Here is a 13777-nt window from a genome sequence, read left to right as displayed (position 1 = left end):
GTGGCCTCCGCACACCATTTAAAACACTCACATTATCTACAGTATGTGAACTGCTAGATCTGATACTGGAAAGACATTTGTTAAGTTAAAAATCTTCTCTTTGAGGCGCTCAAACTTAATCCTGTCCATATAAATGTTTGCGATTAACTACTTTATTTCAGTTCATTGTATGAAAGTATTAAAGTACAAACGCAATTCTAAAAGAAATTGACAATATGTGAAAAATACTGATAAAAACAGAAAACAGTGATTTAGTAAATTCTGTTGAAAACAGTGTAAAAACACTGGGTAACACTTTCTATGAATGTTGCATTTGTAAGCATCTATAAACACATTTATAACATGTTATAATGTATTCATAAGGCATTATAAACATGGTTATAAATATCTATAAAAATGAATTACACTGAATTACACTTTATAGCCATGTTTATTATACATTATGAATTGTTAATATAATGCATTATAAATAGTGTTAATAACATGTTATACTGTCAGTGCCAAAGAAGTCAGTCCCAGCTTGGAGAGCATAAAATAAAGACAAAAACCAAGCTAACGGTGGTGAACATTACCTTTCCCACATTGGGTAAAACACTGATGGCAGCTCTAGTTAAACTCTGACATTTGAAGCCTGTAATGTGCTTTACTGTGAATGTTTTAGTGTTTCAGTAAATCCTTCAGTAAATACTTCAACTTGAAGCCTCACTCTGAACACTGGAGGAGGCTTTAGTACAGTACGCTTCACTTTACTTAGAGCGGACAAATACCACTTATGAGCTCTTATAATTTGTTATGATCAGTACTTATAATGTATTATGTTAACAATTCATAATGCACAATAAACATGGCTATAATGTATAAAGCATTTTTATAAATATTTATAGCTATGTTTATAATGTCTTATGAATGCATTATAAGATGTTATGAATGTGTTTATAGATGCTTACAAAGGTGACATTCATAGAAAGTGTTACCAAACACTGTGTGTGATGTTTTACCTCATTAACTTAGTTTTTTTCTTTTTTTAATAAATATGTGCTCATTCCAAATATGCTGCTCGCAACACATTCCAAAAATGTTGGGACAGGGGCTTGTTTACAATGTTTACATCACCTTTCCTTTTAACCCCAAACGTTTGGGGACTGAAGATACCAACTGGTCAGAAAGCAGATTTTTTTTGCCATTCTTCAGTTGCACACGTCTTCAACTGCCCAACCATGTGGGACCTTTGTGGTCATGTTTTGCATTTCATAATGCACTGTATGTTGTCATTTAATGTAAGCATTCTAAACGTGTCATACCATCAAATCATAACTTTTGTTGTATCTCTATACGTGTCAGGCTCAGACAGAATTCACATGTTTGTAGACCACAATTAAGTAAAATGGGTTTATTAACAAAGGGAGGATCCAAAATCAAAGTCAGCCAGTCCAACGGCAAAAGCCAAAACAGGAAAACAGGAACCATGAGGGTCTAAAAAGCAACGTCCAAAATCAGAAACAAGATCAAACCAGAAAGCACAACAAAACTGAAAGGACAGGGCAAAGTCAAAACACAAACAAGGCAATGGTCTCACATGATAAGGCGAACAGACAGACGGACGGACGGCTCAGTAAGGCTCTGAGAACAAAGACAGCACTTCACAAAGAAGCTAAGCTAAAGCCCGGGCTTATATACTAAACTAACCAGCACATGAACAAGAAACAGGTGTGTGTAATCAGTAGTCAGGTGAGGGAGACCGGTGGAGAGTCATGTGAGGGAGTGGGGTTCTGGGTAATGGAGTTCAGAGGCTGGGATGCAGATTTACATGTTTGGTGTCTGAGCATGCGTTCACATTAGCAGGCGACAAAGTGACAGGTGTCCAGTCGTTTGCTATGGAAGTAACTGATTTACTTCCATAGCAAATGACTGGACACCTGTAGCTGATTTAACCTTGGTGCCAAGCGACGCGGCACCGGGGTGATGAGCAACAAGCCGAGTCAACTTTATGCAAATTAAGTATGAAATGATTGGCTCAAACAAATTCCTCAGACCAATCGTAGATGTGGGGGTCTTAGGTCCCCACCCTACACTCTCTGACCATTTTGTTCTCACTGGCATTTCGTTTCTATTCCCAAAATAGAACCATTTTAGCACCATTTAAGGTGGAACGGGAGTTAAGTTAAGATCCTGAATAGACTATTAAATGAAAAGCTTAATATAAAACCAGAGGAAAAACAATCACATCAACAGGTTCTCTGTGCTTCATTAACCACACGGCCATATCTACACAAACACCACACAAACAATACACATCACACAGACATGAGTGTGGATCACTGCGTTCCCTTCGTTATATAATCCTATCCCACTTTCTGAGTGTGATATTCCTGAAATAGTGTAATTTTGGACAGTATCTTTCTTAAACTGCCGCTCTGTAACGGTACTGAATGCAGTCCAGCCGCGATGTTGACCGCCCCAAAATGGCGGTGCTGTTGACGTGTCTGGCTGGACCCAACGTGGCATCTATGGGTGTGAGCAAACAGTCAGTCTGAAGCAATGTGTGGTTGGTGAATGGTATCACATGATCTCCAGATGGATTCTGGGAGTTGGAGTCCATAGGATTAGTGCAGTACTGCAGGTCTGGAGGGTGGCGTGACAGCCTGCTAGTCTGTACATTCGATGAAGTTTACTTCTTTTGCTACTGAAGCTCTGAGTAATGGACTTCCTCAGCATGGAGTTATTAAGCAGTCTTTAATAGATGTGCTTATGTGGTTTCTGACCTTGTTTAATACTGTATTGTATGATCTACAAAAATGAACAAAGGTATGTAGAAAATTCAAGCGTCAAGATCCATCACAGTGTTAATAGCTTTGTAATTCACTTTTGATGAGTTTTTATTTACTTTTATAGGTGACACTGTGTTATATGGGGTGAATAAACACATAAAGAAGTCTATGTTGTTCATCTATTTCACAACAACTTAACACAGTTTAAGGCAAGTGTGTAATGATTTAGGCATGCAGTTTACACAGTAGTAAGTGATGGGGTCACTTAAGCGTCCACTTATCTATGTAATCCTTGTAGTTCCGGTGCAAAACTAAGGAAGCAAACTTCCTGTACCAAGCATGGTTATGTACACATTACCAAGCTGAAGTGGCACAAATCAGATTTTTTGCCCTAATGTGACTCAGATCTGATGTTTTCAGGAACGTGTGACATGCCAATCTGATCTTTTCAAATCCGACCTGAGCCACTTTCGTATGGTCCTAGATCGGATACGCATCCGATTCGTGGCCACATGACCTTAATGTGACGCTCAGATCGGAATTCATGTGCTTCATCTCCACTGCGCCATCATTCAGCGTTACCATGGCAGCAGCGCCGAACAGAAGTGAAAGCCTGTAAACGGTGGAAAAGCAGCTCATCTCACCTTTTTCTCCTTCGTCTCGCTCTAATAATGAAGCTGAGAGCTGATCAGAATTAATTATCTTCTCAGCAAAGCTCGTTCTGCTCGTTAGTTTGTGCTGATGATGCACGTGATTCATTCACGTGACGTTACTGAGTAGGATGTGCGCATGCGCGTCATTTTGGGACGCCGGTTCACATTAATGACAGATTTGAGTCACTTACCTAAACGAGAGTGAACCATCGTGTCAGAGAGATCGGATTTGAGCGATGAGGCTTGTAATGTGAACGTAGCCTATGTTTCGGCTAATCAGCTGGTGAAAGTTTTGAAGATTTGATTCTTCACCAAACTATTGCTTTAACTTATTTGGCTCCTTTGCACCCGTATCACGTTACCCAGCAAAATAAAACAAAGGCAGCTTGGGTCTGACTTTGGTGCACTTCGGTTTGACATTGGTGGGTTGTTTTAGTTTTATTGTTTTTATTTATTTATTTATTTTTTTGAGGCTGCTATTTTCTACTGCCTAGCTGCCTCACTGCCTTGCTGTGAAGATTTGGCTTCATTACATTCTCATCTGCTCTCTTTGCTTCACTGCTTCAATGTGTGTTTGATTCCGGTGTCTGGTGAATGTCAATGAGTGCAGTTCAGCTGAGCCGGAGCAAGACTTGGGCCAGCGAGCACTTCGAGAGCAGGGATTACGGTGCTGAAAGCTCAGGGTCTCCAACGCTCTGTGTGTGCCACAGATTTGAGCTGCCGTACAAAAACAGCAGTGTCTGCCTTGATCGATGCTCATACAGAACACTAGACGGACTTATGTCCAGGTTCAGTGAAATTGTTTGGTGTTTTTCAATCGTAAAATGAAAATGAACTGCTTGTGTTTGAGATGCTTGCCCAGGGTCTGAATCTAGTTAAGTGGCATTGAAACACAGCACTAGGTCACTGTAGTACTGTGTCACAGTTAGTCATCGTGCATGTTTGAATTGTTAATTGTAATAATGATTGAAATGCATTTCTGTCTGACTGAGCCACAAGCGACGCAGCGCCAGGGCGACGAGGAACAAGTCGAGTTGAGATTTTCTCATCTTCCTGCAAACTAAATATGACGTGGTGATGTGACAATCTGAATGATTGTCCCAAACAAATTCCTCAGACTTACCGTAGACATGGGGATCTTAGGTCCCCACCTTCCACTCTCTGAACATTTTGTTCTTACTGGTAAGGGACATCCAGAGAATAGTGAAGACAAAAACAGGTCAAAACACGGCAACCAAATCCAAGAAGGGTACAGACAAAATCATAGTCAAGAGTATAAACAAAAAGCTCAAGATGCACAATAAGCAAAGACAGGATATGTTTGAATTGTTATCCCACTGGTGTCTGTTTTAAAATAATGGTTGAAATGCATTTCTGTCTATTTCTGTATATGGCTGTTCATTTTCCTGTACTTTCCTTACACGGGTGGTTCTCCACCTATATGCTCGTTTCACTCAGCCACCAACTTGAAATCCAAAGTGAGGCTGAAGTGAGAACATTCTGGTGAATAGTGAGAGCAGAGTCGGTTGAAAAATGTCATGCATGTCAGCATGCAGTGTGTTGGAATGTGAAAAGACATGATCTCTTAATGAGAGCCCACATCTGGGGACAGACTGTTAAACCTTTGGAGCCGAATTGCAGCGAAATCTGCCATGATCAAGAGTGCACCCCTCTAAAACCTCTGAACTCCTCTAGCCTGTGCTCTTTTAACGGCATGGATAAAATGATAACACAAGCAAAACGAGCTAGCTGGTGAGTCACTATCATTAGCTAACGAACATGTACAACCCCATTTCCAAAAAAGTTGGGACGCTGTGCAAAACGTAAATAAAAACTAAATGCAATGATATGCAAACCATTTAAACCCTATATGTCATTGGAAATAGTACAAAGACAACATATTAAATGTTGAAACTGAGAAACTTTGTTTTTTGAAAAATATTTGCCTATTTTGAATTTAATGCCAACAACACGTTCCAAAAAAGTTGGGACAGGCGCAACAAAAGGCTGAAAAAGTTGTGTAATGCTAAAAAACACCTGGTGGTTGATTGGCAACAGGTCAGTAACATGACTGAGTGTAAAAAGAGCATCTCAGAGAGGCGGAGTCTTTCAGAAGTAAAGAAATCGCTGCTGGACTTTTTTGGAACCTGTTGTTGGCATCAAATTCAAAATGGGCATATATTTTTCAAAAAACAATAAAATTTCTCAGTTTCAACATTTGATATGTTGTCTTTGTAGTATTTTCCTTTAAAAATATGGTTTACATGATTTGCACATCATTGCATCCTATTTTTATTTACGTTCTACACAGCGTCCCAACTTTTTTGGAAATGGGGTTGTATTTCCTTTGCAAGGGACAATGTTTATTTCTTACCGCACATATTGGATTTTTCAAACATCACATCACACACACACATCTACATGCCTCAGTAGATTTTTTTGAAGGATGTTTCAGCCATGCTAACTTGCGTTACATCGATGGGCCAACAACAGGCTTGTGCTTCATTGGACAATGTTGATAAGTGCACCATTTCCTCCTATTTTGAGTTCTGCCTTCACGAGTAGTTGGATTGGTTTAAATCAGAGGTGCACCACTCCGGTCCTGGAGGGCTGGTGTCCAGCACAGTTTGGTGATTTACACCTGATTCAACTCATCTAAGAATTACCAGGTTTAGTTAGTGTGTTTGAGTAGGGAAACTACCAAACAGTGCTGGACACCAGCCCTCCAGGACCAAAGTTGTTCACTCCTGGTTTAAATATTTCCACTTAGTTTGTTTCTGCCCTAACAAGTCTACTTTCTCACCCACATTTAGCCCAAAATGTCTCATGGTTCTCCCAAGGCAATTTTGTTATGAGAGCACGTCTCGCCCTTCGAGACCAGGACTGTGAAAGCAGCCAGAAAACTCCACAATTGGTAATGAAAGTGGTGGTTTGCTAACTGATTTCGGTATCCTCTGGCCTTAGTGCCGTCCATTTGGATATCTAGTCTACTCAGTGTAATTGATATTTCCTGATGATTCATGTGTTTATTGTTGAAAATTTCAGGTAGCGAGCTCCGTTCGAAATGTGCATGATAAATAAGCATGTTAGTCAGTGTAACTCAAGTGGAAGGTAATTACTAATACTGACCCCCATGGACCCTCACAGAGCAGGTACTATTTGGGTGGTGGGTCATTCTCAGCACTGCAGTGACACTCATGTGGTGGTAGTGTGTTAGTGTGTGTTGCGCTGGTGCGAGTAGATCAGACACAGCAGTGCTGCTGGAGTTTTTAAACACTATGTCCACTCACTGTCCACTCTATTAGACACTCCTACCTTGTTGGTCCACTTTGTAGATGTAAAGTCAGAGACGATAGCTCATCTGCTGCTTCACAGGCTGTGTTGGTCATCCTCCAGTCCTTCAGTGGTCATATTGTTGGCTGGATATTTTTGCTTGGTGGACTATTCTCAGTCCAGCAGTGACATTGAGAACTACAGCAGCACTGCTGTGTCTGATCCACTTGTACCAGCGCAACACACACTAACACACCACCACCGGTAAGTGTTACTACAGTACTGTGAATGATCCATCACCCAAATAAAACCTGCTCTGTGGGGGTGCTGACCACTGAAGAACAGGGTAAAAGGGGCTTAACAACAAATGCAGATGGACTAAAGTCTGTAATTGTAGAGCTACAAAGTCCTGTATGGTAAGTGGAGCTGATAAAATGGGCAGCGAGTGTAGAAATAAGTAGTTAATGAAGTGGCAACTCTGTGTAAATTGCGTGGCCACAGAAGCAAGATTAAAGTATTTAGACAGAAAATAAGGATTTCGGTTCTCTGGGTCTTTCTCTTTTCCCTGGGTTCAGCTTCAACACAATTAGATTCGGGAACATTACATACCTCATGCCTCACGCAAGAGAGCCCCTGTACTCCTTCCTGAATGTGCCTTGTTAGAATCTTGAATTGGTAAAAATGGCCTTCACATGAAATCATGGCTTAAAATATAAAATGCATTAAGGACAGCCTCTTTTTCTCTCCATTGTCTGTTGCTCTTTCTGTTTTGTGTTTGTGGGGTCTGCATGCCGGTCCAGTCCACTACAGGGCTCTGTGAACTTAGACTCTGTGCCAAGTGTAGATGAGCTGTACACACATAAAAAAGCATGAGATATTCGTCATTTCATGAGCTTGTTTACACTGAGCACTAGATACAGTTCATGTATTATAGATATATTTAAAGCAGAAATCTTTTTAAATAGCCTTTGTTCACCTGACTATTTAATCATAATCCAATAATCCATAATCCAAGCTTAATCATGGACAGTAGAGCCACACATTTAATATACTACCTTTTTTACTCTGTAGTTGGTTTAACAGTCAGTGTGTTTACATGCATTTAATAATTCGATAACTGCAGAAAATCAGATTTTGTCAGTAATCTGATCGACACATTTACATGCTCTTGAGTAATCAGATAATGATGAAACTCTGGGTCTACATGAGTCAGACAGTAATCGGATTTTTGCGCTGCAACCAGCCAATAAACTCATGGAATAAGAACGTAAATGTAACATAAACTCAAACTTCATGCTGCGGCTTTTTTTAAAACATCGAGTCACTTTACCTGAAAATATGAACTTACATCTTCTAGAAGACGAAGAATATTCAAATCCTTTATTTCGTGTTTGCTCACTTATTTCCAGTACCACCATCTGATCTCGCGTATGCGCATACTGAGAAATTCAAAAGAAATCAGAGTACGAGTTTACGTGCACTGAGAAATCTGATTACTGAGCTAAAATCCAGCCTTATCAGATTTCTTAATCGGATTTCTAGATCAAAGTATGGTGTTTACATGACCATTTGAATAATCGGATCACTGCAGAAATCCGATTATGATTGGATTATTGAGTGCATGTATTCACAGTCACTGACTCTTTCAATAAAGATCTTCAATTGCAAAGAATATACAATACAGGCCAGTTAAGGAGAGGCTGGTAACAGCAACACTGGAGGATGTGAGTATTTATTTTTAGCATTCATAATTATTTAGCTTGTAAGAAGACTTACTAATTCTAAAACAGAATAACTGAACCACATTACTTCTGCAGTGTAAACTGATGTAAGCTGTGTTGCTATATATAGTTTCATACATAGATAAAAAGGCATCAGCTGCATTGCTGTTTGCGCCCAAAACGTAGATTAACAATGAACTGCAAGTGATGCATATCAGAGGTTGTACAACGTAACGTGCCGTGTTGCCCCCATATTCAGATGAAATTGACTCTGTGTCAATGTTTCAAATTAGTAATTGACAGTAAATGACAGAAATACAGTTTAATGAGTGTTTCTCTGAAACAGACAAAAAAAGTTTACAAAGTTAGTTGTGGAAACGACATCATCAAGCCATGGGTTATGTAGTTTTATACAACCAGCCAGGCAGGCTGATTGGTTGAGAAGTGTTCTTCTTTTTCACTCCGCTGAGACGCCGTTGCTAAGCATCAATGTTGACAGTTGTAGGAGACGCTCAGGCCATTTGAACATTTTTACTTCTTACTTTGCCACAAACAGAAAATGGACACTTTTAAGATCACATTTGACCGACAGCCGATTTGGTCAGATTCTGAAGATGAGACAACACTAAATTCCCAAACTGTCATCACCACTGAGCAGCTTTTCAGTCGGCAGCTGTGACAGAAGAACAGCTAAACAACCTGGAATCAGCCAGAAATGAACCCAACACCATTCGCCAAACTAAATGGGCTGTAAGATGCTTTACAGACCGGCTGGAACAAAACAACATTAATACTGATCTGGCAAAAACGGACAAAACTGAGCTAAACTTGATATTGTGTCAGTTTTATGGCTCAGTCTGATTTGGTCAGACTCTGAAGATCAGACTACACGTTTGGCGAATGGTACTGGGTTCATTTCTGGCTGATTCCAGGTTGTTTAGCTGTTCTTCTGTCACAGCTGCCGACTGAAAAGCTGCTCAGTGGTGATGACAGTTTGGGAGCTGGTGAACGAACTGCCGGCTGTGCAGCGAGTGGGCAGAGCTCGTTACTCTGACGTAGCAACAAGCTGCTTGTTAAGGAACTATAATTTGGTGAAGGAACTGCGAACATTAAAACATATTAAACGCCGCGTTCACGACCCAGTTTATTAATTTATTACTTTATTTATTTAGCTGTTGTATAAAAGCAACAGAACACTCGAGGAGTGTGTTATCAGGAATAAAATCACAGCTGTGATATTATTTCGTGATAACACACTCCCTCTCGTGTTCTATTGCTTAATAATCATATGCTATTCTTCACAGATATATGGCTGAGGGGTGTAGGCATTGGGTAAAAAACTTTTTTACATGATTTACATGATTCAGATGTGTATGTCGGTTCCACACAAATTATGTTATGAACTATGTTACATCACCTTAAATTAAAGTTTAATTAAATACTTACACATAGCAGTCATGATGATGTAACATATTTTATTCATGCTGAGCCAATGAGCCAAAATTTGATATGTTGTCTTTGTACTATTTTCAATTAAATATAGGGTTGAATATAGGGATTTGCACATCATTGCATTTTGTTTTATTTATGTTTTGCACAGCCTCCCAGCTTTTTGGGAAGCTAAGTTGTTTGTGAAGTAGACAAAACAACATTCAGAAATGTTTTATCCTTATAAATTTATCAGACGTCTGCCTGGACAGAAGAAAACAGGAACCCTTCTCCTGCGTGCAGGGATAAGAGTATTTTCACAATACCATATGTTATTATAGTAATAATCTAGTTATGTAGTTACATAGTTATAGTAATAATCATAACAGTGACACCATGCCTTGGTCTCATCAGTGACAGGCAAAAAAGACTTTTGCGGGCTAAGAAAACAAAGCATTTCGACATGCAATTAGAATGTGCTGAATACAGGCCTCAGTGTATTGATACTATTTTTAAACCCAGAATTTCTAAATAATGTGAAGCTCTGTTGTATTGTTAATTTTTTCTCCCATCCTTACTGCTAAATATGAAAGTTTTTTTGTGTTAGATGTTGGATATGAAATTTGATTATGAAGCACCTGACATTTTAAAGGCATCTTCTAGGTGCGATTTGACAATATATTTTACTGCAATAAATTACATCATGATATGCTTTTCTAATGATATCGTGGGTCTTGTTAGTACCATAAAAAAGATTTAGACCAATTATAGACAGTGTATAGTAACTGACCCCCTGTACTGTGTTTCACTCAGAAATACATCATGATGTAGAAGGAAAATATAAGAATTCTGATTAACGTTTTAATTTATATTTGCCAGTTGCTTGATTATTTTCCTCTTGTTCTTTCCTAAAGTCAACTGGAAATCAACGGAAATCAGAACGCAGTTTCTTCAGAAACGTGACAGTGAAACAGAATACTGGGGTGGGAAATAATTTGGGGCAACATTTTATTTTTCAAGATTTGATTAGAAATGAAACAAGAAATAAACGTTGTCAGACTTTAATGGTCCTGTGTTTTGATTTTCTGCAGTTTCTGAAACATGATTTATTATTTGTTGAAAAGCTAGCCTGTTAGCATCCACACTGATTGATTTCAGTTTTGTAACACACTTGCAAAAGCATAAGAAAAAGAGACTTCAGGTTAAAAGTTGTCATTACAATAAACCCATGTCTGAGCGTAAATACTTAACGTATGTGAGCAAGTGATGGACTGTGAATGTGTGTGTCTGTGCATGTTTCTCCTTCATCAGCTGACCTGTCTCACAGCCTCACATTGTGGCAGAAACCTTTAGAAAACAGCTCAAATACTGCCAGCTGCTGGAACACAGTGGTGCAACCAAGCATCACACACCATTTAGAGGCAGGCAAAAGCCACTACACTTTGATCAAAGATCTCACTCAAGAGGCCACCCAGGTGCTCGTTCAGTCCATTGTCATCTCAAGGCTCAACTACTGCAATTCACTCTTGGCTGGTCTTCCTATGCGGCCATCAAGCCCCTGCATCTCATCCAGAATGCAGCAGCACAGCTCGTCTTCAGTCTTCCCAAGTTCAGTCCCGTCACTCCACTGCTGTGCTCCCTTCACTGGCTTCCTGTAGCTGCATCAGATTTAATCTCTGATGCCTACAAAGCCAAAAACGGAGTCTCTCGAGGTCTTCAAACGCTGCCTGAAGACCGTCTCTTTATACAGCACTTAAGTGAGCACTAAGTTAAGTACTTATCGAAATATATTGTACTGCACTCATAGAAATGTATTGTACTGCACTGTTTAATTCTAGGGCGGTGCGGTGGCGCAGCAAGAAGGCCTGGGTTCGATTCCCCGGCCGGGTGACCAGGGTCCTTTCTGTGTGCAGTTTGCATGTTCTCCCCGTGTCTGCGTGGGTTTCCTCCCAGAGTCCAAAGACATGCAGTCAGGCTGATTGGAGATGTTAAATTGCCCCTAGGTGTGAATGTATATGTCTGTCTGCCCTGCGATGGACTGGTGACCTGTCCAGGGTGTATCCTGCCTTCCACCCAATGACTGCTGGGATAGGCTCTAGCTTTCCCTACAACCCAGAAGGATAAGCGGTTTAGATGATGGTTTGTTTGTGTGTGTGTGTGTGTGTGTGTGTGTGTGTCTGTGTCTAATTCTCTTTTTTTTTCTAAGTATCAACATGGGCTTTTGTTTCTAGCACTATCTGAGCTCAGGTCTAACTTCCTCTCTAACCTATTTGTAACTAGCAAAGATACTTTCTCTGAGTCGACAACAAAGCACTTTTTGTAAGTCGCTCTGGACAAGTCTTTTGAATGAGAACACTTAAAATGACCAAGATGACCAAAGTAAAAATGTTGATTTCAGACTGACTTGAAATGGATTAATTTTGCCAAAAAAACATTATGCCACTACTTTTTCACAGCCTTTTTAAGTGAGGCGTTAGAGTTTTGTATCGTTTTTTGGCATCCTGCCCACACTTAAGCTCTATAATAATAATAAATGAAGGCCAACTCTTTCAGACTGTGCCACTGTCTGAGTCTCTGAGGGGCTATTAGTGTAACCACCTGCTCCTTTATCTTCATCGACAGTTGGCTTTTTGTGAGAAAACCCGCATAGACTTGTGTCAGAAATGGAAGAATGATAAATGTTTGTAAAATGCCTGCCATCCAGGGAAATCAAAGCCGTGTGTGTGTGTGTGTGTGTCTGTGTGTGTGTGTGTGTGTGTGTGTGGTGTCTCGCAGGGCTCGCCAGATGTCGTGTTTCTCCACGAGCTGTCAGAATACGACGGAAACTGGGGGATTCTTCCTGCGCTGCCTCGGTGAGAACGGCTTTTTATCTGAGTAAAGAGCCTAAACAAGCAAACACTCACAGGCCATTTTCATAAACAGACCTGCGTCTTATCCCAGATGACAGAGTCAGGCCCAGAACAGCTAGTACTACATGATTATTCCCAAAAATGTGTGTATCCCTTACGTTAATTCTTCCATCATAACAACAACCTATTTGTCCAGATAAACACTGACAAGCCTCGATGTTGTGTTGCGAGTGCAGCCTGTGTTTTTGACTGCTGGATAGAATGTTCTCCGCCTTTCTGAGTGGTTTATTTAACTGGGTTGTCATTTCTGTTTCAGGAAAGCCAGCCACCAGAATTGGACCCATTGGTGTTTATTGCTGTTTGTTTAACTGGTTTTGAAAGGCCTTTTCACTTCTCACATGTTGTGTCATTGTTTCCCAGTCTGGCTGAAGGCTACTGCCGGAGTTCATCGTGGATCTTCTTCCTGGAGGAGGAGACTGTCGTGGATTTGGCCAGACTGCTGGGGGTGCTCAGCAAATTCAGCTCGGGGAGGGTGAGTTTATGGCCGGGACTGATGCTTTATCTTGTTAACGCTTGGCCGATTTGGGCCTGTGACTCATAGCTATCCAAAAAAAACCTGTGTGGAGTTGAAATAAAACTCAACTCCTGTCTCGCAGAGTCTGAGCACTGCATAATTCAGTGCTGTCCATGTCACAGCACAGCTGATTCAACGCCTGAAGGGCTTTGATAATTAGCAGATGAGATAAATCAGGTGTGTCAGAGCACAGAAAGCACTGATGTGTGTCAGGACTGGGGCTCCTCAGCAGCTCACAGCTGTGCCTCCCACATTTAAATGGTAAACAGTGAGTGTGTTTACATGCAGTGAATTGCAGTGAATCTGCAGTTATCTGATTTTTCAAACGGTCATGTAAACATCATACTCCGATCTAGAAATCTGATTAAGAAATCTGACGAAGAGGCTTGATTTTAGGTCAGTAATCAGATTTCTCAGTGCATGTGAACTCTTACTCTGATTTCTTTCGGATTTCTCAGTCTGCACATGCGTGAAAGATGGTGGTACCAGAAATAAGCAAGCACTAAAACCG

The 13777-nt window shown here is 40.4% G+C and overlaps 1 protein-coding gene across 1 annotated transcript in view; it reads left to right on the top strand.

The window, feature by feature from the left end:
- Positions 1 to 13777, top strand: part of b3glctb (beta 3-glucosyltransferase b) — an 80129-nt gene that overhangs the window by 23063 nt on the left and 43289 nt on the right. The window contains exons 4-5 of the mRNA XM_036594451.1: positions 12619 to 12695; positions 13113 to 13224. Coding sequence (XP_036450344.1) covers positions 12619 to 12695; positions 13113 to 13224 — 189 coding nt within the window. The remainder of the gene's footprint in view (positions 1 to 12618; positions 12696 to 13112; positions 13225 to 13777) is intronic.

Source organism: Colossoma macropomum, unplaced genomic scaffold (assembly GCF_904425465.1).
Source record: "Colossoma macropomum unplaced genomic scaffold, Colossoma_macropomum, whole genome shotgun sequence".
NCBI lineage: Eukaryota > Metazoa > Chordata > Actinopteri > Characiformes > Serrasalmidae > Colossoma > Colossoma macropomum.
Note: the sequence above shows the minus strand (reverse complement) of the source record. Positions and strands in the feature narration are given on the sequence as shown.